The sequence below is a fragment of the Eleutherodactylus coqui genome, chromosome 8 (assembly GCF_035609145.1).
Source record: "Eleutherodactylus coqui strain aEleCoq1 chromosome 8, aEleCoq1.hap1, whole genome shotgun sequence".
In the NCBI taxonomy this organism is placed as follows: Eukaryota; Metazoa; Chordata; class Amphibia; order Anura; family Eleutherodactylidae; genus Eleutherodactylus; species Eleutherodactylus coqui.
Genome location: NC_089844.1, coordinates 74,961,974 through 74,988,763, shown reverse-complemented (window position 1 = coordinate 74,988,763; position 26,790 = coordinate 74,961,974). Strand labels below are relative to the sequence as shown.

Genomic DNA, 26,790 nt, shown 5'->3' with positions numbered 1-26,790 from the left:
GAGCTATCAGTCTTGTAGAAAGAGTGACCAGGCTGCACTATATCTATAGTGACCAGGCTGCACTATATCTATAGCACTATAGCATTCAGCAGCAGACAATGTTAACCGCTTCCTGTTGGTGAATTTGGAAAAACTTAGAGATCTGCAGCACAAACAGGGAAAGATTTCCCAAATATATGAGGATCTACGGTAAGAGCAATGTGAAGTTTCAATGTTTCACTGCAGATACACTTGAAGATCTAGTCATATGTTTTGAAAACATATTCACACAACCTTTCAGCTACACAACTTATATGTTATCACTTTCTAGCTCACCAAGATTAAATATTTGCAGATATTTTTTAAAAATGGTTAATGACTGCCTTTGGCTGCAATTCTGATTGCCATTATTCTACTCCACAACCCAGTGAAAATGATTTCCCGGTTCTGGCACTTCAAAATCAGAAAGCTATCGCTCTTGAAGTCACAGTAACAAATAGACCCTCTGATCCAAAAAATCCACAAAAAGATGGCGACGATGCTCATGAAGCGAAACTTATTGCAGATCTACCAGCTACCTTATCATTCTCGTCATTCAAGGACTCCTCTAAAAGTCCTGTAAGTAATAAGAGCATTATGTCACAGATAGTTAACAGTAGTTGTTAGTTTGAACTATTAATATATTTTCTCATTGATGCACAGGACCGAAATTTTTTCTGTACATCTAACCAGAATGGATCCAAAGTGGAGTGCGATCTTGGAAATCCTTTCAAAAGAGATTCCAATGTAAGTTATTGGTATCTATCTTATACCTCTGCTTGGATCAGTGGTGCTCACTTAATACATATCTGCTTTAAATCCCTAGCCATGGGTAAGGGCATCTGCATTACGTGTGTTTTGCATACTTATTGTTAAGCACCCATGTCCCAAATTTCTGATGACAAGGTGGGGTTAGAATGGTAGAGTTGAAATAGACCTCCGGGGTCATCTGGTCCAACCCCCTGCTCAATGCAGGATTCACTAAATCATCCCAGACAGATATTTGTCCAGCCTTTGTTTGAAGACTTCCATTGAAGGAGAATTCACCACCTCCCATGGCAACCTGTTCCACTCATTGATCACCCCCACTGTCAGAAAGTTTTTTTTATAATATCTAATTTGTGCCTCCTCCCTTTCAGTTTCATTCCATTGCTTCTAGTCCTTCCTGGAAACAAATGAACTTATTTCAGCCTTGATTGAACATAATATGCATCACTCTAATGGAGTCACATTTAAAGTGATTGTATCATCCACAAAGCCTTTGTGCATTTGTCATAGAAGGGTTACCCAAACAACGAGCCAGAGCTACTAAGAAGCAGTGGTTCTCGCTCTGGTGTAATCGGTATGAGATACAATGCCGCTTATGAAAAGTCTTTAAAGATACTCTGTCATCTACTTTTAGCCCTATAAGCTAAGCTTATGGGCTGAAAGTAGGTTACCTGCTGAGTCTGGGGATGTAAGTGTTATACTTACCTTCTCCGTTGTTCCCTCTATGTGAGCGCTGTAAGCCTCCGTTGCAGCATATTGAGTGGCGCTGCCAAGTAGTCCACCCATTATATAATTAAAAAAGGGTGGACTACTTTGCACGCTGCTTAATGCATTGAGCGGTGGCTTTCAATGGTGACACCAGGGGAATGTCGGGGAAGGTAAGTATAACACTAACATTCTTGGACTCACAAGAATTACCTACTTTCCGCGCATAGGCTTAGCTTATAGGGCTAAAAGTATGTGACAGATTCCCTTTAAAGAAGTTCAGTTAATACTTTACAAAGGGTCTGATAAAGAAAGCTATGACAATAACATACAATAGTATTATTTGGACACAGTAGTATAGGCTATTAATGATCAATTAATGCTATAACTTAGTCCAAACTCCACAGGTACTATTTGGAGGTGAGAGCGCCCCGTAAGCAACTTAGTCTTTCAGAATCTTTGCTTAATCAAGTAAGAAATTCGGCTCATTAGAATAAACATTCACTGTCCATTGAACAACTGATTAGTAAAGTACTTTTGGCGAGGCTGTACACTGATGTCCTACATGATTCAATCTAACGGAAACACCGTGGGGCGGTGGTACTAACAATTGTGCACATGTCCAAAATGTGGCTGTTCAGATAGTTGCTGCATCCTTCATCACTGTTGCTGTCCTTTATCCCATTGAAAACTTGGAGCTTGCTGTTAGTGAGAGCAATCGGTAACTGAAGGCTCCTTCGGCACCAGATTAATCTTTCTCTGGAGCCTAGACTGTATCTGTTGGTGAACGGTATTGCATTCACCTCAGCTCCCCTTTCTCTCGAGTGCCCATGTCCAATTGCAGCTCTCACTGACAGAGTCACTCTCTTTCCTGCACTCTCTGAAACTGCATACCAAAGCCTGGGAACAGAACCTCTCTTTTATACCCAGCCCATCAGCCAATCAGTGGGCTGCTCAGCTCCTGTCAGTCCATAGTAACAAAAATCTGAGTGAACAAAGTCATGCTACCTCTCTCTGAAGGTCCTGTCAGGAACATAAAATAATGTGCAACAGTAATATTCTTATATAATATATATGTACACATGGGCATTTAACCCATTATACTGACAGACTTAGACTGTCCATGTTTTGCATTAACTGATTTGCTACCATATAATACTAATTTTTCCTGCAATAGCTGGCTAAACCTGCAAAATGAGTACCGTGAGCAGTACTTGCAGTAGTAATCAGCTGATCAAGACAGTGGCTCTGGTATTGAAGGGGATGTCTGTAATCAGACAAGCCCTTTCGACCTCATGTCCACGGGATAATTGTAATTTAAAATCCACAGCGTTTTTCCCACACGCGTGATCCGCGCCCCATAGGGATGCATTGGACACCAGCAGGTAGTTAAATACCTGCTGATCTCATTTTCCCCTTGAGGCGCAGATTGTGTGTGCGAAAAAAAAACCGCGACATGCTCCATTTTAGTGCGGCTGTCCCGCGGGGACGGCTTCCGCAGGCTTCTATTGAAGCCTATGGAAGCCGTCCAGATCCACGGGACACAGACGCCTGAATTTCTGCTCTCCGCGCGCGGGAGCATAGGAGAGCAGGAGTTAAAAAAAAGATGAAGTGCCTGGCGCATGCGCACGGCACACTGCAGGCGTGCAGAGCACATCCACCGCGCCGAAGAAAGAACATCCGGCCGCGAAGGAGGGCAGGTCCGCAGCGTCCGGACAGGTGAGTAAAATTTTCTTTTTTACCATCATGTCCGCAGGAAAGGAGCGACCCGCTGCGGGATTCTGCATGGAGAATCCACGGCGGGCCTCATTTTTCCCATGGACATGAGGCCTTAAAGTCTCTGTATGCTGCAGGCTGTGACTAATCTCATGGAGTCACAGTCCTAAAATACTACAAATATGAAGATGTACGTGTGTAACAATTTATTTTATTTTCCTTCAGATCACGTTCTTACTGATTTTGAGTACAAGTGAAATAACGGTTGACACCAGGGAGCTAGAGATTCCTCTCATTTTGGAAACGTATGTGAACTTATTTTTGACACGCTGAGGAGTTTACTAATTTGTTTTCTTCTGTCTGGAATGAATTCTGTTCAGTTACTGAAAATAGTGCATAGTTACCTTTCAGAATCTAGTTTGCCCAAAATATTGGGGTTGTTTTGCCATCTAAAGTTGGCAAGCAGACCGCCTCCTCTACAGTATAGTAATGCCTAATACATTCTTGCTTGTTGAGTTGGTTCATTTCTACTAGAAAAAAGTCTTCAAAGGAGATTATACTAAAAACCCCTTAAAGGGATTTTCCATGGCTCCAATATTGATGACCTATTGTTAGGATAAGGTCTAACTTCCTGCAATCCCACCGATCAGCTGTCTAAGTCTATTGCAATGCTCAGATGAGCTCCCCTGTCACTTCACTGTGTAGCAAGCACAGCATTGTATGTTTCATAGTGTCTATGCCTGGTATTGCAGCTCAACCCTATTTACTTGACTGAGCTTCTCTTAGGCCATGTAACCAATGAACGTGTCGTCACAGGTCTGAGAAGAGGCCACGGAGCTCACATGAGTGCTGAGACCTCTTCAATCAGCTGATGGGCAAGGATCACTTCCGATCTCATATTGATGAGGATAGGTCATTGATACTTTAGTCACAGACAACCCCTTTAATTTAAGCATCATTTGTTGTAGGCCATATTTCCAGTGCATCTTGCTACTTTACTTTCTATTATTCATTAAGTAATTGCTTTGAAGAGAAGCATGTTGTATTTGGATCAGCTTGTTTCTGAAACTTGCATTCTACTAGTAGAAAGGAATAATTATAATTTAAGAGAATCTAAAGTTTGGATAACTAACGAACATGATGAAAGATTTTTTGATGATTGTACAAGAACGCATACATTTAAAAAAAGTGTAGCCCAACTTGTGAAAAAGGTGTAGTGGTAGATTTCAAGATATTCATATGCGTCATTGCGATTTTAGGCTGTTTTTGTCTAGTTGTCTATATTGGTAACATTTAATCTTTACCTAAAGGAGTTTTAATATTGATCATCCATACTAACAATAGATCATTGATATCAAAACAGTGGGACTCTAACTCCTGACACATCCGCCGATCAGCAGATTAAAGCACCGTAGTGCTCATATGACTGCTGCAGCCTATTCATTGTTTTGAAGGCACAGCTCTGTGCATTTGGTAGCAACTGTGTTTGGCACTGCAACTCAGTTACATACACTCAAATGGGACTGTAATAAGCTGTAGTTCCAGGCACAGCTGCTAGAGAATGTATGAATCTATGTGTGTTAAATAATTAAAAGGCCTTAGGGTGCATGAGTGCTGGGGCTCATTATCGGTGGGGGTGTCTGGAGTTGGGTCCCCACCAGTCTGAGATTACCCTATGGATAGGTGATCAATATTACATTCCTGGAGTAACCCCTTTACACACAATAGTGGACCACTTATTTATCAAGCTATTATAGAAAATTATAAATGTTTTTCTTATAACATTACAGAACGAGCTCACAACCGGATCTAGGACCTCTAGTTGCTAAGGCCCGAGTCGTAGTCGAACTTTTGCTTTCTTTATCTGGGTAAGTTTTTTTTACCATCACTTAAAAAATCCAATATAAATATTAATTAATATGACCTGGATGTACATAAGGGTCCTGAAAAAATACGTAGTGCAAAAAAGGATAGCAGAGGAGCCAAGCGCTCCCTGTTGGATGATGTGACTAGGACGTTTTTTTTCTGATTTGTCCAGTTACCAATTAAGCAGTTAGTTTAAACATGCAATACTCTAAGTATCAAAATCATGGTCTTTGTGGCAAGTTGTTATTTAAAGGGGCTCTGTCATTAAAAAAAAATTCTATGCTTACCTATTCTTCCGCAGGCAGTCTTCTTACCAGATCTTCCCCTGGCTCCTCCAGTCTCCCGGGTCATGTCACTTTCAGCCGTACGGATCCTCTTCTTCCTGTGACAAAGCGTACATTGCCAGCATTCTGCTTACTGCAGGTCAGTGTACGCTACGTCACTAGTGATGTAGTGTTCACTGCCTAGCAGGGAGTGCCGAATTCTTGGCAGCCTGCTTTTGCGCGTCTGCACATGCGCGATGTCTCAACGCCAGTGTTTCATAGTGCATACACGCTAAAGCAGGCTGCCGAGGATTCAGCATTCCCTGCAGGAAGTGAACGCTACAGCACTCATAGCATTCACTGTCCTGCAGTGAACAGCAGCTAATGGATGCTCCAAAACAGGAAGAAGAGGATCAGACCAGCTGGAGGCGATGTGTCCCAGGAGAAGATCGGTGAGGTGAAGATCTGGTAAGAAGGCTGCCTGGGGAGGAATAGGTAAGAATTGATTTTTTTTTTCTAATGACAAAACCCCTTTAAGCTCTTAAATATCCTTATGGACACGTGTAATGCAGGAGTGACTGTTTTCCTGTCTACCCTGAACTTGAAGAACCTGATCTCTAAATAAATAACTAAAAAAGATCAATAAAGAGCATAAATAAACCATGTGTAGAAACAAATGAGAAAATAAACCTTGCATTCATGTCAGATTTTACCATCTCATTATCGCTCAGCAAACAATATGTGATATGGATTTATTTGCTATATAGTATAGCTTGCTATGTAGATTTTTAGTCACATTTTTGACATGTCAGAGCAATATGGCAAAGGTTTGATCAATGGGATTCCCACTGCTGAGACCTTCCTTGATCGCTGAACTAAGGGGGCCAAAGCGCTCATTCGAGCACTGTGCCCTTTCAGTTGTCTTAGTTCCCCCCTGGCTCCTCTGGGTAGCTGAAGACGGATGCATAGAGGTCTACAGAATATGTCTATAGACTTCTATGCATCTATCTTCAGCTGCCGGGAGGAGTCTGACGGGTCCTATAATTATCACAGAACTGATGTCAGTCTGATTGCGCCCCACTGCATGTATTATGTACTTTCTTTTTGTTTCATAGGTTTGCAGATCCTTCTCAGGTGTATTTTGGAGGCAAAGTTATTGGAGAAAGTGCTATGAAAACAGAAGATGATGTTGGAAGTTTGATTAATATTGACTTTACAGTGAGTATTTAGCATGGTGACATATATGCCTTGATTCCGTTTTTGAAGTTAGAGTGCCCCCTGCAGCCTTAACAGGATAATGTACACACCATGTGATATTTTACATTCCCGTAAAACAATCTCTGCAGTTTCTAAAAACACAAAAAGGAATATAAAGCACATTTTAATTTTGCTATAATTTTTTTCTCTTTAAAGCTCAAAATACTTGATCAAATATATCAGTCTTTCCTAGAAAAATTGTTTGTTTATAACTATTGATCTATTTATTAGCATGAAATTGTATTTTTTAAAATGACTACTATTCATCTACTATTCTCTACCTTTACTACTTTTCTAATACTATTTTCTTTCCTGTTTTTATTTGTTTGTTTAGTCATTCATACAAATAGTAAGGATATGTTTACGTTAGTGTCATGTTTTCCATCTTCCTTATTTGCATATATTTCCCAGAGGAGCATGCATGGCCTTATAAGTCTCCTCACTCACCTTCTAGGTGCTCTCCCAGTTTCTGTTCTGTGATAGACCAAAAGGTGACCAGTGGACCTGTTACGTTTATGTAGGGTGCAACTACGATTCCCTCTACAGATATCACCAAAATGTCAGACTAAAACGTAATAATGTCTGCAAGGGACCAACATATAAATGCATTACATCACTGAAACAAGGAAAACACTAAGTATAGCCGAGGAAACTCTTTCCCTAGTTCGCTTCAATTTATTGAGACTGTGAAACTCTTTCCTTAACCAACTACAGCTTTGTGGACCCTAACTAAAAGCAGAGTAGTCATTCTGATATGGATAGCCTCACATCTCAAATCTAGGGGACCTAGCCTGTCACTAGATAGAAAATAGGGAAAGATAAATGCTAACGGAGATAGGCATAGGTGAATAAGCCCTACTGATACTTAGCTGCCGATGACCACTGCCACACCAAACACCCCAGGCAAGAAAAATAACCAGCACCCATGTAGAGGTGGGCCCAGAATAAATAGACTTCCATTATATCTGATTGGCCAGCTACAGGAAACACCTCCCTATAGGTCAATCGGTCCATACGCCACAGCAGATATTGAAGCAGGGAAGAGAAATAAAAAACAAGTGCAACATGCTATTACAATCTTAAAGAGATTTTACTACAGGGTGCTGGCCACATCAGTATCGTGGCCCAATTGCCACAGCACAGAAGTGGGTCCAGGCTGGCATCTGGCATATGATGTCGACGAGTCCACCTACTTCTGTTGATCTGTGGTCTGATTGCTGGGCAGGAAGGTGTTGTCCCCAGTTTGCCACTCAACCACTGATATAGAGGCTGCCAGTTACTCCTCTGTTTGCTGGAGTTCTGGTCCTGTCATTGTTATTCACTTCTGTCTATTGTCATCCCTTTTCCATTTAAGGACAGTCAAGAAAGTTTCTAGGTTCCAGACATGGGGTTGCCCTCATCAGGGCAATCGCCCCGCATTAGGCAGGGTTTTTATTGTATTAGTATATTAGGATTCCCCCCCCCCCCCTTCCCTACAATTTAGGTTTGTTATTGGTTATTTTGTTTTCTGAGTTATTACTAGTGTGTATATCTGTTCTTTGGGACAACCATTACATTCAATTTGGACAAGGTATTTTTGGCATTCAGCTCAGACCTTACAACTGGCTCCTGCAGTGGCTTTACTGGCCTCTAAGTGGGAAAACTTTGTAACCGTTGTAGCTGATTGCACAAATTCAAACCATGACCACTAGCGGCAAACAGTGGCCACACAAAGTACTACCAAAGGCACATGGTCACTGGCAGTCAAAGGCATAATTTGGCCAGATGTGCACAGCCCCAAAGTAAAGTGTCCAACTGTGGATTTAGAAGAGTCTCTGTTCCTATATCCAACCACAGCACAAAATAAACCTTGTCAGTTGATGTCATCTGAACAACCAATCTGCTTACATATTCTGTTACCCTTTTAACCCTCTTATGTTTATTACGTTTCAGGTCACTAATTTTGGACGACCTCTTAAATCACTGGGCACAGCATTTTTAGAAATCCAGTGGCCAAAAGAAATTAACAATGGAAAATGGCTTCTGTACATAGTAAAAATAGACTCCAAAAAACTGGACAAAGTCCAATGTGAACCACCTTTTGAAATCAACAGACTAAATTTGAAGGTACGTTACCGCTGTCTTCCAATTTTCTATGCAAATAAACAGCAGTTTTACCCACAATATTTCACAGCCATTAGCAATCAATGTTAATGGGCGACTGGTCTTTCTCCATAAAACCGTGTGACTATTAAGGCTGCCTCACGCGGGTGTATTTGCATGCGTAAAATTTACACGCGCACTACACAGAGAATAAAACCCATCGTTGTCAATGGTTTTGTACACTGTTCCCAATTTTGCGTGTGGATTTCTTGCACGCGCAACAATAAGAACATGCTTTATTTTCCTGCACATTTGCACGTCAAAGGTCCCCATAGAAGTCTATGGGAGGTGCATAAATGCAACAGGCAATAGGATGTGCAATACGCTGCACAATTCAGTAAAAAACGGAACCCATCTGGAACTCAACAGTCTAAATAGCCACTTAAACCGGGGAGTGTTTGTTGACCCAGCGCAAATTAAAATGCCCTACATGCGCAAAAAGTACAGTAAAATACACTGATGTGTGCTCAAAAAAGCCTAGGTAATAGCGCAAATCCAGTCACGTGCAGTTGTGTATATGCCTGTGTGAAGGAGCCTTTTATGTTCAGTTTGAAAACCACACTCATTGTAAGTCAACACAGTTTTTGGCTGCCCGCATGAACTGCTATGTGGCACAGTCCCCTAAGGCCTCATGTCCACGGGGAAAATAAGAATTAAAATCCGCAGCGTTTTTCCCGCACGCGGATCCGCGTCCCATAGGAATGCATTGACCACCCGCGGATGGTAATTAAAAAATTTCTGGAGCATGAAAGAAAACGGACATGCTCCATGTTAGTGCGTATCACGCGTGCGGGAGCTCATAGAGCACATAGCTCAATTGATCTCCCGCATGAAAAATAAAAGACAATTACAGTGCATCCGCACAGCATCCGCAGCCCAAATCCACGTTACAAATCCGCAGCGGATCTGATTTTCCCCATGGACATGAGGCCTTAGGCCGGATTCACACGAGCATAACCGTATTACCATATGTTTTTGTAGAGCATTTTTGCAGAATGGGCGGTGTATATTTGGACACACATCGGTGTATTTTACTGTATTTTTTAAGCATGCAAGTCATGTGCAATTGCATGCGCAAAAAAACACACACCAATGCTCCCACCTATTGAGACAGACAATTGCACAGGTTGCCTATATATTATGTCCACCCTTGAAATATTTGTGTCAGAGGAAAGGGTTAAGGATCTGCCATAAATGCAGATTTGGGTGAAAAAGATTCTGCAAGAACCAATGCACAGTGTTTACCCTTGCAGACAAAAAATATGTCCCTGAGGAGCTTTGACCAAAGTCATAACAGGTAACAATGTAGCACTACAGCTAAACTTGGAATGGGGTCTCGTGTATCTTCAGTGATCACACACTAATTGCTCATTAGCTATGAGAGGAGGTGGGCTCTTAACTACTGAGCCTCAAAGTACGTGCAGTGCATGCTGCTCTGGTAGTATACCCATAGCTTTAAAGCGACCCTCCAGACAAAGTTCTGTCCTGTGCCCAAAGGTTGGAGAGGTATCTTACCTGTACTTTATCTTCTCCTTCTGGCCCTTTGTTCTGCCTGTTCTGCTTCTTGAGGCAGCCAAGATAGCCGCTGCCATCTTTAGACTACCGGAGCATCCATAGTGCACTGGTAGTGTTAGGAATAGCAGTCCACTATAGCTGCTCTGTGATTGGCAGCGCTGTTCACGTAATCACCGCTGACCAATCATAGAGCACTTCACAGCATCTATTAGATTACTGGAAAATGGCAGCAGCCATCAATGCTGCCTGAAAACGCAACACCAAACCAGTAGAACAAAGGGGCCTGGAAGAGAACATAAAGTCATAAAGTACAGGTAACATATCCCTCCACCCTTCAGTCTTGGGACAGAATTTTGCTTTAACTATACCAATTTAGCTAAATTGACCCAGGTGTTAAAGGGGTTGTCTGGTTGTGGAATATTTATATTTAACTATAACTGCAAATCTGTTAAAATAATAAAGGCAGGGGTACTTAAGCTTCCTTTCGGTTGGCGATCCAGTGCTGCAGCCCAGCGGTCCTCCTGGTCTTTGTTTAGGAACAGCTACCATCTGACTACTGCAGCCAATCAGAGGCCAGTGATCAGGTGCTGTTCAAGCATGGCTTCAATCGTGACTTCAAGCATTTGAGTGGAAAAAAGAGGTTCCCAGCAGCACAGCATATATCCTCACATAGAGCCAGGCAAAACAGTGTGCAAAAGCCAGTCAGGAAGCCTAAACCAGAGAGGCTCCAAGGGTGCAGTCAGGAATAAGGAAATAGTGACTGGCAGCATTCAGCAATGTAGAAAAATACAAGATTTATTTCCCCATTACAAAAATTACGGCAACGTTTCGGTCGTAATAGACCTTCCTCAAGCCAAGCATTTGAGTGGTGATGCCAGGAGAAAAGCATGTAAGCACTGTGGCCTCTGATTGGCTGCAGTGGTCAGGTGGTAGCCACCGCTAAACAAAGACTGGGAGGACCCTGGGGCTGGTTCACAGATGAGGACAGGTAAGTACTGCTGTTTTTGTTATTTTATCACATATTTGCAGCCATAGTTTAAAAAAAAAATCCTAAAAAGGATAACCCCTTTCACGTATTAAAAAGTTTCTGTTCCTGTGACATGAAAATTTATAGAATTTTTTTTCTTTGTGATAGGAGTCTGGTAAAAGTCGAAACAGGCGTGAAATTGGGGAAAGTAAAACCAAAGCAGATGACAGTTCCTTCTCCTTTCTCTCAGACAGGAGGTACATGACCCTGGTAAGATTTGGTGATCTTTTTTGTACACAACATTTTTTAAACTGATAATCTTATAGAAGTAAATATACAGTACCACCGATAGGGAACACTGCAGCAATTTACTTTGTACATGAGGTTCATCGTGTAGGTGACCTGCACATTCTGGAACATTTTCTGATTCACATTGATTTTGACCTCAAACAAATGAAGGACTCTGGTGCTTTGAATGCTGTAGACTTAGCTAGATGTGAAAAATACCGAGAAAGCCGACGGGATCACTGAGGAATGCTATTATTGATCCAACTACTTGAGGCCAGACATGAGCAGAAGCCAGTAACTATTGAGACTAATTCACTTTTAGGGCAAAGTCAGACGGGTACTTTTTTGCGCTGGCTTATGAGCGCAAAAAAAAGCGCGTCTGATAGAACCATTGGTTCCCTATGTAGCGTTCACATGTCCGTCTTTTACAGGCGCAAAATACTCACATCTGCAAAAGATAGTTCATCGTGCACCGGGAAGGTCCGTGCTGCACCTAAAATATCCCCGTGGGAGTCCCCTCAACACTAAACACTGTGACAAGGGGACTCCTCGCAGGGATGAAGGAATCCCCTGCCACAGCTGTGGCAGAGGATTGCGATTTCCTATTGCTCTCAATGGGACCGGCGCTGCAGCCCCCAGAAAGTGCTGCTCTGATTGGCTGAGTGCTCAGCCAATCACAGAAAGCGCTCAGCCATTTATTGATTGACAGCTGAACGCAGCCTGTGATTGGTCACAGCACTCAGCCAATCAGAGGCAGCGCTCAGCCATTTATTGAATTTAATTGAAAGACACATATCTATCCAGTTCAGTCTATTACCCCTCAATGTTAATTCAGAGGAAGGCAGGTTTTGATAGATTTGCCACATGTTGAACTTAGTTTTCTACTTTAGACCATTTTTTGAGTGGTATATTTTAGACCCAGTTTTTTTTGCCTAAGAACTGCTGTATGCCAGCACTAAATCTAGTGTATTTTACAACTCCACAAATTGTTGCCTCCTTTTCTGAACACTTTTGAAAAGTGTCTAGCAAGGCGAAAAACATTTGTTTGTTTTTTTTGTGCAAATCATTATTAAATTTGTCTAAAACAATTTGCCAAAAATTTTGGTGCAATAGGAATAATAAATCTGCCCCACTGTGTGAGAAACGAGATTTTTAAGCTATGTAACTTTTAACGTGACTGTTTGTCCTTAATTTATACATATGATTTATATTTCTTCCATTGATTTCAGGACTGTAATACTCATGCAAAGTGTGTGACAATTAAATGCCCCCTTCGAGGTTTGGATAGTAATGGCGTTATTAGTATACGCTCCAGGTTATGGAACAGCACGTTCCTTGAGGTACTATTACAGCAATGTACTTACATCAATAATGTCTTATTGAATTCTATGCATTCATCTTCTATTTCTAAACTTTGTTAACAGGAATATTCAAAAATGAACTATCTAGACATTATTGTGAAAGCCTCAGTCAGTCTTGACACAACAGCCGACAACATTAAATGGACAAATGAAGGTTATCAGAATTCTCAGGTAAATAAACACATGTTTAGCTTATTGCAAGGAAATTTATAAAGATATATACTATATTGACAAAAGTATTGGGCCCCCCCCACCAATCCTGTACTGTCGGGCAAAGAGGATCTGCAGACCGGATGTGTGAGCATTAGGTATAAAGGAGAGTATCACACTATCCCAATCCAGAAACCATCAGAATGACATCAGGTGTAGAGCTGACAGATTCCCAACAGGGTATGGTTGTGGGAAGTCACTTGAGCAACCATTCAGTCCTGGATATCGCAGCACTTTTGGCCCATTTTTGGCAATGCCATTTGGAAATAGAAATCATCTAGAGTGTGCAGTGCAGCCACATTCGACAAAACTTTGTAAACTGACAGAATGTGGACAATAAAGTCTTGTACAAGCTGTAAAGGCATCAAACGTATTTATGAAACACTCACTCAAAAGGTCTCACAGTACATTGGAACACCCATTACCACCAGAACTATCTGTAGGGAACTGTATGCAAAGGGTTACCATGGATGAGCGGTTGTACACAAGCCCAACAATGAATGCACAGAGGTATCTGTAATGGTTCTTGGAGCGTTGTTCTTGGACTGTAAATCTGTGGAAACAAGTGTTGTGGACAACTGAATCACAGCACACCGTCTTCTGATCGGATAACCACACTTGGGTGTGTCGTTTCTACTCCACTGCATCGTCCTAACAGTGAAGTTTGGAGGAAGTTCTGTAATGATGTAGGGATGTTTCTGCTGGGAAGGCCTAGGACGATTGGTTATATTGAAATCCACCCTTAATGTCAACGGGCATAGAGGCATTCTGGACAAAGTAGCATACCTTGGTACAGCTCCATGTCTCTACCAACATGACCGAGCACCATGTCATACAGCAGTGTTGAGGCTTGGTTTGAGGAACAGAACGTCTGAAAACTTCATTGGCCAGTCCAAAGTCCGGATCTCAATCCCATCAAGCATTTTTGGGACAAACTGGAACGTTGTATTCTTGCACGCCCAACACCCTCATCATCCCTTGCAAAATTATCTGAAGCTCTCCTCGATGAATGGAGGCACAATCCCTCCAGATAACTGTCAGAATTTGGTGGGAAGTGTGCCTATAAGGGTTACTGCAGTCATCAAGGCCAAGAGCGGCCCAACACCATATTGAAAAGTGTGAATAAAATGAAATTTCATCGCCTTCTATGCATGTTCTTATACTTCTGTCAACATAGAGTAGGGCAAATGCATGCCACATGTTAGCCATAGATTTGTCCTTGTATTTCTTCATGGCACATGTTGATATGGCTTTGACTCAATCGTATGGAGCGTAGTGTAGTGAACTACACTTTTTAATAAAACTGTATACATACAGTATGGTATACATTTTTTCAATGCGAGGAATAGCAACTGTAGGCATACATCTGGTACATATACAATATGTTAACCTGAGTGAATACATGGAGTGTTATGATGGTTCCCATACATTTTAGTAAAATCCTACTAAATCTCAGGCTGCATCAACAATAAGACAAGATGTATGTGGAGCTTTTTGATTAAATGGACAACAGAACATTAATTCTGCGAATACTGTTAAAATTCTTTTCCTTTTAGAGGGGTTGTAATTACACGTGTGACTGTGAAGTCTGTGCTTATTTGCGGGACACTTACCATCTTTATCTTTCTATAGGTGCGGGTTACGGTTTTCCCAGAGAAGACGCAGGTGCATTATTCCGGAATGCCATGGTGGATTATCTTAGTTGCTATACTAGCAGGAATCTTAATGCTTGCACTATTAGTATTTATACTATGGAAGGTAAGTACAATTATAGTTGTTTATATTGACCACTGGATCTATATCCTAAAAAGGAAGGGTTTGTTCACACGGCGGATTTTTGCAGTGGAATCTGGTAGTGAACTCTCGTCAAATCTGCATCCAATTATTTTCAATGGGAATCCATTCCATAGTCTTTACCAGTGTTCCCCAACTCCAGTCCTCAGGGACCGCCAACAGGTCATGTTTTCTGGATTTCCTCAGTATTGCACAGGTGATGTCATTATTGTCGGTGCCTCAGACATTGCCACAGGTGTTCTTACTATAGGATATCCTGAAAGCATGACCTGTTGGTGGTCCCTGATGACTGGTGTTGGGGACCCCTGGTCTATACGATATGGATTTTTCCCATACACGGAATGCAAATCCACCTGCAGAAAATAAATGTAGTATATAAGTGGATTTGTCCATTGAAAAAAGTTAAATCCACCTGGGAATCCTAGGCCTAACATTTGTACAACTGTGGCAGAAATCTGCACCTCAACTTCAGATTTTTGCCACAGTTTTTGGAGGTGGAAAAATCCATGTCTGGTTCTGCCAGGTGAACCTTTTACAGCACACAATGTTGAGGTATGTTCACATGGTGCATTTTAACAGCAGATTTGACATGGAATAAGTGTGGATTCTGCACAAAATCCGTGCCAGCTAAGTATCCCATTCATTTGAATGGGACACCACGCCATAGTCTATATGGCATTTATTTTTTTCGACATGCGAAAAAAATGCAATATCATGTCTTGCCATGGATTCCATGCCGACTCTTCGTAGGCAATTCTTTACTTATCTGAGTGCGTATCCATGGCAAACAGAACGGCAAATATGTAGCTTACATGTGGATTTCTGCCGTACGGAAAAGCCAATGTGGATTTTGCTGTCTGGCTTGAATTACAGTTCATTGCTACTTAACCTGCATCATTACTAAAAGCCATAAAAAAAACTATTGCCACATTGCCTAAATCTGCCATTTGTAATCCTATGTAGTTTATAATAATCCTTGATATTTGATTGGTCTTCATTAACTCATTATGTTTTGCTCTCAGCTGAGTAGTTTGGGGTGTTTAGGTGCCAATAGTGCTAACTAGTCTTACCGACCGTTCCACTTTAAAGGAGACTGGGCAGATCAAAAATTAAAAAGCTAACAAATCAAATTATATTTAAAGGGAATCTGTCACCTACTTTTATCCCTATAAACTAAGTTTATGGGCTGAAAGTAGGTGACCTGCTGAGTCCGGGAATGTGTTCTACTTACCTCATCATCATTCCCCTGGTGTGAGTGCTGAAAGCCACCACTGCAGTGCGTTGAGCGACACTAAGCAGTCCACACATTATAAAACTAGAACAGATGGACTACTTAGCGCGCCACTCAATGCATTGAGCGGTGGCTTTTGGCGCTGACGCCGAAGGAATGACAGGAAAGGTAAGTATAACACTTACACCCCCTGGACTCAGCGGGTCACCTACTTCCATCCCACAAGCTTAGCTTAAGGGCTAAAAGTAGGTGACAAAGTGTCTTTAAGCTGAGACTGAAGCTTGAAGTTACTCTGTCAGGTGCAGCGATGCCTTTGTGTGACTCCAGATCACCTAAGTTAACAATATCCTACTAGGCTTTAAAGATGTCAGCAATCTTGACATGTCTGTTTTAGTAAATATCCATGGAAATATATGAAGTATCTAATATTTTTAAATATGCATTTTCCACGGAATCACAATTCTGGAGCATCTTGTCTCATAACTCTGCATTGTGCCATTTCTCTGTTATTCCTCCTAGAAATTAATGAATTAAATGGGTTGTCTGGATGCTATGCATTTTTTAACCATAGATCCAAATGTGCAAAAACAATAAAAGTAGTCCTCAGCCCCGGCAATCCAGTGCTGTAGCCCCACTGTCCTCCTGGTCTTCGTTTTGCCAAGCCACCTGACTGCTGCAAACAACCAGAGACCACAGCAGTTAGGTGCCATTCTGGCATTATGACTACCAGCATCTGAGCAATGATGCCAGGAGAACGGCACCTGGCCACTGCAGCCTCTTATTGGCTGCAGCAGCCAAGTGGGTTCTGTTCCAAAACATAGACCGTGGGTTTGCAGTGCTGGATTGCCGGGGCTGAGGATGGGTAAGAACCGCTACTTTTATTGTGTTCACACACTTGGATTTATATAAAAAAAGTTGTATAGCATCCCCTTTAATTGACAGCTGGGTGTTACCATTGCCCCTCATCAAAAGGGTATATCTCTACACTCTCTGTACTGATTGGACAGTGTCAGAATGTGTAAGGACAGCCACCACCCCCAAATGGTAGCACCCAGGTGACATTACTGGGATTCAGGATGTGAGACCTCAACTGACTCTCTATATCTATTGACCCCTGCACATTTCAATCAAGAGTTTGAGTCATTTTGACTTAAAGGGGTTCTCTGGGTAAATTGTATTGAAGATCTATCCTCATTGATGTCAACGGGAATGAAGCCTTCTATGATACTTCTGTCTCGATCCTTTATGACGATGTCCAGATGATCAGCTGAGCACTGGGGATCCCAAGTGGCAGGTCCCTGATTATTATCTATTGATGACCTATTCTGAGTTCATCAATATAATTTGCCTGGAAACTCCCTTTAAAGAATTCTATCTTCTCCATTGGGAGACTCTAATATGGGTCCTGCAGACCCTCACCGCCATGACCACTGTTTCTTCATGACATATCTCACTGATTTTTTTGATTTGCTTTTAATTTCTTCCTCTGATCATCACAAATCATCCGTTGTATAATCTTGATTCCTTGTAGTGTGGCTTTTTCAAGAGAAGTAAGCAAGATGAATTTGATGCCACTTATCACAAAGCTGAAATCCATACTCAGCCGTCTGATAAAGAAAGGCTGACATCGGACGCATAGTATTGATCAGTGTTCTGTGATTGGTAATTGAATATTTAAATCATTGCTTTTGGGTGTTGGATTGGCTGCAGGATTTCCTTAAAGCATAACATCGCTTTGCTGCAGAAAACTTTAATTAATCATTGCATTACCTATCCTCTTCTTGCTTTGTCTTGCCTTGGAAGCATAAACTTTATAGCACATACATGTAACATGTCCATGCATGGAAAAAATACTAAAAAATGCCTACATGCTGCTCTGCATTTGTCCAGTCCTGTTGACTTGGGAGCCATCGAAATGAAGACGGTTCTATGAAGATGAATGGACACTTTATTTCATTTTTAAAGACCATTTCGCTAACAAATCAAAATACTACTTTGAAATATTATATACTCACTACTAAAGTCTTTTAATATTCTATATAGCTATTTTTCGTACATGGGTAAGAAATCCTGGGTGACAATCACTGATGGCAACCATTTTATTGCCATTGGAGTTGTCAGCTAACTTTCCAAAGACTCCAAATGTCATATACTTTTTACATTAGGCTAGATTTACACAGTTTTTGACAGGACTGCTTGAGACATTATGTAAAATACACTACCCTACCAAAGATATTTGGACACCCTATCAGTAGAATGGATCTTGTGTTATTAGCACATCCCATGCTCTAAACCCTGCCATATAAGATGCATACTCTTGGAGGTGTCAACTATAGTTTGTGACAGACCTGCACGTTATTAGATATATGGGTTATGCCGCTGCACACAAGCCGTTCATCATGAAGCACAATGCATCAACCAGTCTACAATGGTCATTGGACAGTTAAGCAATGGAAGAACTATCTATGGGTGTGACAAATCCTGCTACTCCATTTTTAACCAGATGGATGTACCTGGGTGTGGAGGAGCCTGGAGAACGCCTTTTGCCTGAGTGTGGTGTGCAAACAGTTATGTGCAGTGGAGGTTCCGTTATGGTCTGAGGATGTTTTACGTGACATGGTCTCAGTCCGTTGGTTGTAGTGGCAAAAATTATGAACATGGAGGTGTACCTTGACACTCTAGTCAATAATGTGTTGTTGACAATGTGGCAATACTCTGGGAATGGTCAGCCATACTTCCAACAAGACAACGCACCTTGTCACATATCCATCGCTGTTTTAGGTTGGTTTTAAGATATGGATGTTCCACGATTGCACTGGCCTGTACAGAGTCCCTACCTGAACCCAACTGAACATCTTTGGGATCAACTGAAACATCGGGTCAGGAAATAACAGCATACAACTTTTTTGAGACAACTCGCCAGGCGTTTACAAGATGAATCAAGGAAAATTCCATCTGAAGTGTCGGACATTAGTAGAATATATGCCACGGAGAGTATCCACTGTCATTAGAGCAAAGGAGTCCCACTAAGTATTAGCATGCAAATACTACTTATGATTTTTACTCAGGTGTCCAATGACTTTTGGCAGGATAGTGTATATGTACCAGATGTATGCCTGCAGTTGCATACATATGCTATACTTCCCATTGAAAAAAACGTATACCATACTGTATGTGCACAGTTATATTGAAAAGTGTAGTTCACTCCACTACGCTCCATACGATTGAGTCAAAGCCATATAAACATATACCAAGAAGACATACAAGGACAAATCTATAGCCAATATGTGCCATGCATTTGACCTATATGTCAAGAGAATCTCCTGGCATATACTTAGACCATAGAGCCTAAACATGATATTTAGGACCTACCTTTGCTATGCAGAATGTAATCCTCTCATACACTTCTTTTCTTTTACAATGCCTGTTTTCATATCAGGCTTAAAAGTATATTTCCATCCAGGACTTCTATGACACATCCATAGAATAGGCCAAGAAAGTCTCCAGAACCGAGCCTCACCACTCCCAGTCCAGCTGTTTTTTTCACATTGACACTTCTTTGTGGTGCGTCCTTCTTATTTACAAAAGTTTCCTAACCTGAAAATGTATGTGAATGCTTTTCTTATGTTGCCGCCTTGTTGTCTTTGTCTAACAGCTCCTCGGTCTCGGTAACGTGCTTTTCATGTTCAGATCCAAATAGTCTACCCTTCGCATGCTTAATTATTTCATACTGACCAAAATCTGGTCTCTTTCTTTCCAGTGTGGATTTTTTAAACGTTCCAGGTACGACGACAGTGTCCCGCGATACCACGCTATACGAATCCCCAAAGAAGAACGCCAATTCGAAGACGGAAAATTAAAACCCAACACAGAAAAAAAGCAATGGGTCACCAATTGGAATGAAAATGAAAGCTATTCTTAGAAATGTTGTTTTATTTTTTGTATGTTTTATAAAATAAGGGTTAATTTAGTAGGAAAGTGGCACCGTGCTGATCGGATTGGATAGGTGCCAAACAACAGACTATATTGTTGGCTGGATATTGCTTCCAAAACGTATGTGACTTACTGTGTGACATGATATTTGATTTTGAGTTTATGAATTGAGAGTAGCAAGTGAAATATTGAATTAAAGGGGCCGTCCCATTAGGCATATGGACATCATTGAGGGGGTCGTCTGCTCAGGACCCACCTCAATAAGCCAGAGTTGCGAGCTGCTAAGTATCAACAGCTTCCACTTTGGTGGCGAGGGCTCTTTCATGTATTACACATAAATGCCAGTTCATTTGAGTGGGCACAGCATAATACTACATTGTCCCAGTAGTTGCAGCTGTTGCAAAAATCTGACCACCGGGCCGGCTTCAATAGAAAGAGGGTTTGTCTTGGTAGGTTATTTTATTTGACATGATAATCGTTACCTGGTGTACAAAGCGTTGGGAAGAAGGGGTGCTATGCTTTATTTAATGCTGATCTACTGTTATTACGCAATAATGGAGGAATCGGCCACTGAATGACTTAAAGGAGATGTCCCGAGGCAGCAAGTGGGTCTGTACACTTCTGTATGGCCATAATAATGCACTTTGTAATGTACATTGTGCATTAATTATGAGCCATACAGAAGTTATAAAAAGTTTTATACTTACCTGCTCCGTTGCTGGCGTCCTCGTCTCCATGGTGCCGACTAATTTTCGCCCTCCGATGGCCAAATTAGCCGCGCTTGCGCAGTCCGGGTCTTCTCCTCTTCTCTATGGGGCTCCGTGTAGCTCCGCCCCGTCACGTGCCGATTCCAGCCAATCAGGAGGCTGGAATCGGCAATGGACCGCACAGAAGCCCTGCGGTCCATGAAGACAGAGGATCCCGGCGGCCATCTTCAGCAGGTGAGTATGAAGACGCCGGACCGCCGGGATTCAGGTAAGCGCTGTGCGGGTGGTTTTTTTAACCCCTGCATCGGGGTTGTCTCGCGCCGAACGGGGGGGGGGGGTTTAAAAAAAAAAAAACCCGTTTCGGCGCGGGACATCTCCTTTAAGTGCATTAACAATGTAAAGGGGATTTTATAGCTGCTATAAGACCTTCTTACAAAGTCTGATGAGATCTGTGATCTGTTTGTCTTAAACACATGCATCTGTGCCATATACTATATAATACTACTTTTGGTAATATTACCTATGCAAGCTATCTTTAGACAGTCATTTCAATGGTGCCTCAAAGGATTGGTACAGTGGGCTTTTAACTTCTTCATTGCAAGGAAAGCCCTAGAAACAAGTGTTGCATAATGCTAAATAGTCTTAAGGTGCCTTTTAGAATCCAGATGTATGTCAAGAGGAAGGTGGGCCGATATAACATTGGCTCAACTATATTGAAAAGTGCAGTTGACCACGTGGTATACTTTTTTTTTTAATCGATGCAAACACTGAAACAATGATCTGCTTCTGCTTTCAATAGACATTCCTGGTGGTTTAGAGGCTGCAAAATCACTTGAGTGCAAAAATTGAAAATGTGCAATATGATTCTCTGTCCTCATCGTAACATTTGTAAATCTGATTCCCAACCTAGCAACGACGCTTCAAAGTCCTTTTTGTATATAGCTGAACCTGTGAGGTATTTATTGTTCTCCTTTTGTCTTTAACGTCTACCTATCATGTGTGCACAATGAAGGCGGCCATTTTGTATCCATGAAATTCCATATGCCTGTCAAAATGACACTCCAATGTGTTTAGGTGATAAATACACATTAAGGCCAAAGATTTCCTTTCCTGTTCGGGTGTTACTAGTGCTATAATGTAAGCAGTCGGTTCTATACTAATGAATTTTGTATTGTGTTTTATGTTCTGTTGAAGTGCAATGCTGCATTTTATGTTGTGTTTAGTGTGTGAATCAATCTTTTTGCATTGTGCCCAGGAAAATTCCAAACTGCCTTACTTTTTTGCAGCCTTACAATGTATGTGGTGAATGTGTAAATACTGTGATGTGTACATATAAAATGTTACTTCTAAAGGGGGCCACATGCCCAGCATGTCTGTATTTACTATGGCTGTAGAGTGGTAGGCAGGGTGTAACTTTAGAGGATGCAGGGGATGCGGTTGCACCCGGGCCCAGGAGCCTTGGGGGGCCCATAAGGCCTTTCTACTCCATATAGGAAGTCCAGTACTATGAATAAAGCATTATAGTTGGGGGCCCCGTTCCAGGTTTTGCATTGGGGCCCAGGAGCTTCAAGTTATGCCTCTGGTGGTAGGTTAATAAGCCTTAGGGCGGTTTCATATCTGCATTTGAACCACCGGTCTGAGGTTCCATCACAGATCCAACCTAAAATCCCAGACTAAAAGTGCTCCATGCATCACTTTTTCTTCCGCCTGAAATCCGGGTAGCTGAGCGGAAATTGAATGGACCCCAATATAGTCAATGAAGTCCATTTGGCCTTGTTCAGTTCCGTCCTGAGACGGAGCCATTCAACAACATGGGGTCCCCTTTCCCAGATGCAGGTGTGAAACCACCCTTAAAAGGGACATGTCAGCTGATTCCCTACTCAATTGGTATATGTTGCTGATGTTGTGGCTTAAGTTTCTCCTGAGCATGCAGGGTACCAGCTACCTTAAAGCAGACCAACGGGTCTGGAGAAACAAGGATGGCTGCACCAGCTTCTCTGGCTACTTGATGGAAACAGGTAGCTTAAACCCTTATCCACATGGTCCAATTTCATACTGAACCTTTTTATGTCAGGTATTGAGTGAATCTGAAAAAAAAAACGTGCCTGCTCTATCGGATGCAATATTAGGTTCCCTATGCAGAGTTTTTAAAGCTTATATAGAAGCCATGAATTCAATTGAGCTTTTAAGGAACGTTTCTAGGTGGCATTTTTTTTACACAAACATGCATTTTTTTGATACTTTTTTTTCTATTAAAAAGTTTATGGGAAAATACCTAAAAAAAAACAAAAAACACCACACCTAGAGTATGCCATGCTTGGATAAGGACAGCATAGATCAAAAAATGCCATAGATCGTAAAGCTCACATTAACAAGCTATGCTTGGAGTGCGTTCCATAACTTCCTTTTGGTCTACAGATAACTTTGGGTCGAGGCTTTTTTTTGCTTACGTAGTAAAACGCTGGGGAAAATGTGATGTTTGAAACCGCCTTCACAAAGGAGAATAAGGGTCTAGACTTTAGCTTCGTAACCAGGACATAATGCCTTGTAACAAGGCAGGTAAAATGGAGGAGATCATCCTCTAAGAGACTTTGGGGATGGAATTACGCCACATAGGGTTTCTCACACTAGCATTTTTGTGTACAGTATCTAGCACGTGTAAAATTGCATGCTGCGTGTTCTATTTTCGCCATTGTAGTGCATATTTCACGGACTACAATGCCCATTGAAATGAACTAGTCGGCTATTTTTCTCACGGTTTTCTACAAATGTCCACGTATACATATATATGATATATCTGTGACTGCCTAGTGGAAACCTTTTGACACTGGACATGAGGGGAGCAATTTTCAAGCGTACCGTGCACTTCCCGAGAGATCTGAAATGTACAGATGTAGCGGAGCTGAAGTGAAATAGTAAAGTAATTAAGTGCTGCTATTCTTTGGCACTGCCCTCGACTGCCAAGATACTCCTGCTGGCCATCTTCTGGTCTCCATAGCTCCTGCAGCATTGGACCGAGAATTTCTTATGTAGAACCATCTGTTGACCCAACTGTCCAATGAAAATGTCTGCGAACCCCGAAACGCGTTAACATAAAGCATATGCCCTGCTATCTATATCTTTGATTTTGCTCTTCATCTAAGTTGGCATTTACCAACAAGTTGCGCCATAGTCCCAACTTTTCACTCCACTCTTCATAACGTCATACGACGCTAACCTGACCGTTGGTCGACCAGTGTTCTAAGCCAGCAGCACCTCTACGACATCAATCTTGCCATGTCCTCTAGTACATGGCACTTTAGTGTACCGCTCCTGCCATTGGCACTGCCAAGACTTCTTCTTTCCTTCTCACTCCACATTTTTAGCCAAAGACAAGGGTGGTTCCTAACAAGAGACCACGTCTAAAAGAATTCTCGCTTTCTTTTTTTGCATCCTCTCTTGGTTATAAAATGAATATTCATCTTTTCGAGACCATATTATTAGACGACGTACTATTTTAATGGTGTAAAACAGTGACTAAGGAAAGTTTCATATGTGCGTTCCGCCACATATCCGACTCAGCAGCGCTTTTTCTCCCGTCTAAAGCCTGGGCAGCTGAGCGGAAGGCAAACAGACCCTAATCTAGTCAATGAGGTCCATTCGGTTCTATCCTGAGACGGAGCCGTTTGCCCGTGGGGATTCCCCTTTCCAGCAGGAATGCGGAACCCCAGAAGCAGGTGTGAAACCACCCTAATATCACTACTGTAGGTTATAACGTAGGTACATTTTTAATATATTTTTTGTTTAAATGCATATTAACATAAAAGTAAAAAAAAAAAAAAATACTGTACTACATTATAGGGAAAGCAGGTACCATGTCTCTGTGGTCTGATTTTCCTACTTCTTAGGTGAATGAGTAAACACTGGATAAAGAATTTATTTGTAACTATTTTGACATATGTATATAGGATTGTGACAACTACATGAATTACTCCAGTGCTCCCAGAAAGGGGAATTATTTGTGCACATGTATATAATGTATTTTCCTATAGCAAAAGTTGGGATGTGGTGATAAATCAATGGGGAAAAAAAGGAAGCGAATGTAATTCCACTTAAATTGAATTGAAGGGGTTGTCCAATAGCATGGGGGACCCTCATTACCCATCCCGTATGGAGTGGCTGCTGTTCAATATAACTTTTTGGGGAGATATGGAAACAGCTGATCGCTCTAGTTCCCAGTTCTACTGAATAGTCCCAGTGCTTAGGTGTGATAAATATTAACTATTAAAAAAAATATTAACTGCAAGACAAGGCTGCGCAAATCCTGGCACCAAGGAGTTTGTTACTGGTGCTTAATCCTTTGTCTAGTTTTCTATTAATATCTATAAAAGTTCCTTTTGTGGGGACACTAAAGCAATCGGATTGGTCCCTTTAGTGGCCTAAATTGTACATTACAGTATTGTGTATATCCCTACTCATTTTTGTTCTTTGTGATAGCTCTGTTTTATTACTTACGTGTTCCACTTTTTTAGTCAACTGTTGCAAACATAAGTGCTTCTTATATTTTACAGATACATTTACATTGTTTCATATTCAAAACACATCAGATCTAATATGAAAAAAAAACACTAATACAAACCCAGACAGTTCTAACAGCTTCCATCCCTTTAGCAATAACACTACTTGGCTATAAGTTGCTATATTTTACCCTACAAAGAATCTTTACAAAGCTTTAAGTGATTTATTAGAGAAGTTTCAATCCATATGATATATACTCTTTATTAGAAAGCAAATTGTACTGACTGCATTACGTTGCCATTAAGTATTCTCTCCCAGCTCCTCGAAGAGTCTTGTCTACTCTTGTCTATCATTTTTTTTAAATGATTTTAAAAAGTCTGTGCTGATTAATTTTTGAGTGTCTTTAAAGCATTCAGTGCTCAATTTTCCTTATATAAAGCTTCAAATTCCCTGCAAAGTCAGAGGGTTAAAGGATAAAACGTTTTCTGCCTGGAGCCACCACAAGGGGGCACTTATTGTATACGATGTATACAGCAGCATGAAGTAAGCTCCTACACAACACCTAGTGATGGCCTCAAGTAGCCAGAATGGAGTTTGGACTTTTATAATAATACTGTATATTATAATAATGAATCAAGATATAATAGAATATTGGATCTACATAGAATTCAACAAATTAAGATTGCTTTTTTAAAGAAAGGGAACTTATCAGCCTTTTATAAGCACTATAAGTTTATGGGCTTATAGGACAGGATGGAAGAGTGCAGTGATGCTCCTTTTATACTTACCTGGCTCCCCATTCCCTCACAGTCAGCCCTGGAAATCGGCACTCGGTCTATGCATCAGACTCCTCTCTGCAGTCACACTTGCTCTCTATGGGTGTGCCCTCACACTGACCGGCCCTGTCCTATGACCCCATAAACGTATTTATGGTGATTATAGGTGATACCAGGTTCCCTTTAATGAGCAAAACATTTTTTTCTTGATCCAATGCAGAATGACAGCTTTGGGCAAGTTGGGTTTTACTTTATTAATTCACTACAAACCAGTGTCGAGCGAGGCAGAATACATTACATGTCTTGTACTATTGCATATTTCTAACATTGTATTTTCTACTTCAGTTGTTTTTTCCAGCACTTATATACCAAATCCAAATGTTGCTTTTCAATGAGATGTACAGTGTTAAATGCAGGTTTTGTGACACGTATTTCTATTTGCAGTTCATTTTGTACTAACTAGAAATGTTCAACAGTTCTATCCGGTGAATATACATACCTGTGGATATTTGTAAAGTAAAAAGTGAAATAAAGATGTTTTTTTTTTTATAAAAAAATGAGAAATGTATTAAATGCGATATAAGAAACGACAGGGAAATGTTTAGGGAATTAATAAATTGGTGCAGGAATCACACAAACAACGTTCTAATATAATAATATATTATGGGAATCTGGTGGCAGACTGCATAGTGCTTATGGCCTACAGAATTTAGGGCCAATTCACACTGCTGTATTGGGCCATGTGCTGTCGGTATATTCCACACTCTGTCAGTTTA

At 41.2% G+C, this 26,790-nt stretch overlaps 1 protein-coding gene and 1 long non-coding RNA gene across 3 annotated transcripts in view; both read left to right on the top strand.

Annotated features, from left to right (window-relative positions):
• The window catches only part of ITGA6 (integrin subunit alpha 6), a 96,440-nt gene extending 75,774 nt beyond the window's left edge, over positions 1-20,666 (top strand). Inside the window, exons 15-26 of one of the 2 annotated variants that reach the window (XM_066575849.1) lie at positions 408-597; positions 682-765; positions 3,433-3,512; positions 4,998-5,075; positions 6,452-6,554; positions 8,526-8,699; positions 11,386-11,487; positions 12,735-12,845; positions 12,930-13,037; positions 14,709-14,834; positions 17,633-17,763; positions 19,862-20,665. In XM_066575849.1, coding sequence (XP_066431946.1) covers positions 408-597; positions 682-765; positions 3,433-3,512; positions 4,998-5,075; positions 6,452-6,554; positions 8,526-8,699; positions 11,386-11,487; positions 12,735-12,845; positions 12,930-13,037; positions 14,709-14,834; positions 17,633-17,740 — 1,264 coding nt within the window. In that variant the 3' untranslated portion in view covers positions 17,741-17,763; positions 19,862-20,665. Of the gene's footprint in view, positions 1-407; positions 598-681; positions 766-3,432; positions 3,513-4,997; positions 5,076-6,451; positions 6,555-8,525; positions 8,700-11,385; positions 11,488-12,734; positions 12,846-12,929; positions 13,038-14,708; positions 14,835-17,632; positions 17,764-19,861 lie in introns of both variants that reach the window. The other variant, XM_066575850.1, reaches the window with a different exon arrangement.
• Positions 20,667-20,719: 53 nt separating this feature from the next.
• On the top strand, positions 20,720-26,571 carry LOC136576517 (uncharacterized). The gene is made up of 2 exons (XR_010786382.1): positions 20,720-22,143; positions 22,331-26,571. It is a non-coding gene; the product is annotated as an uncharacterized lncRNA (long non-coding RNA).
• Positions 26,572-26,790: the final 219 nt, after the last annotated feature.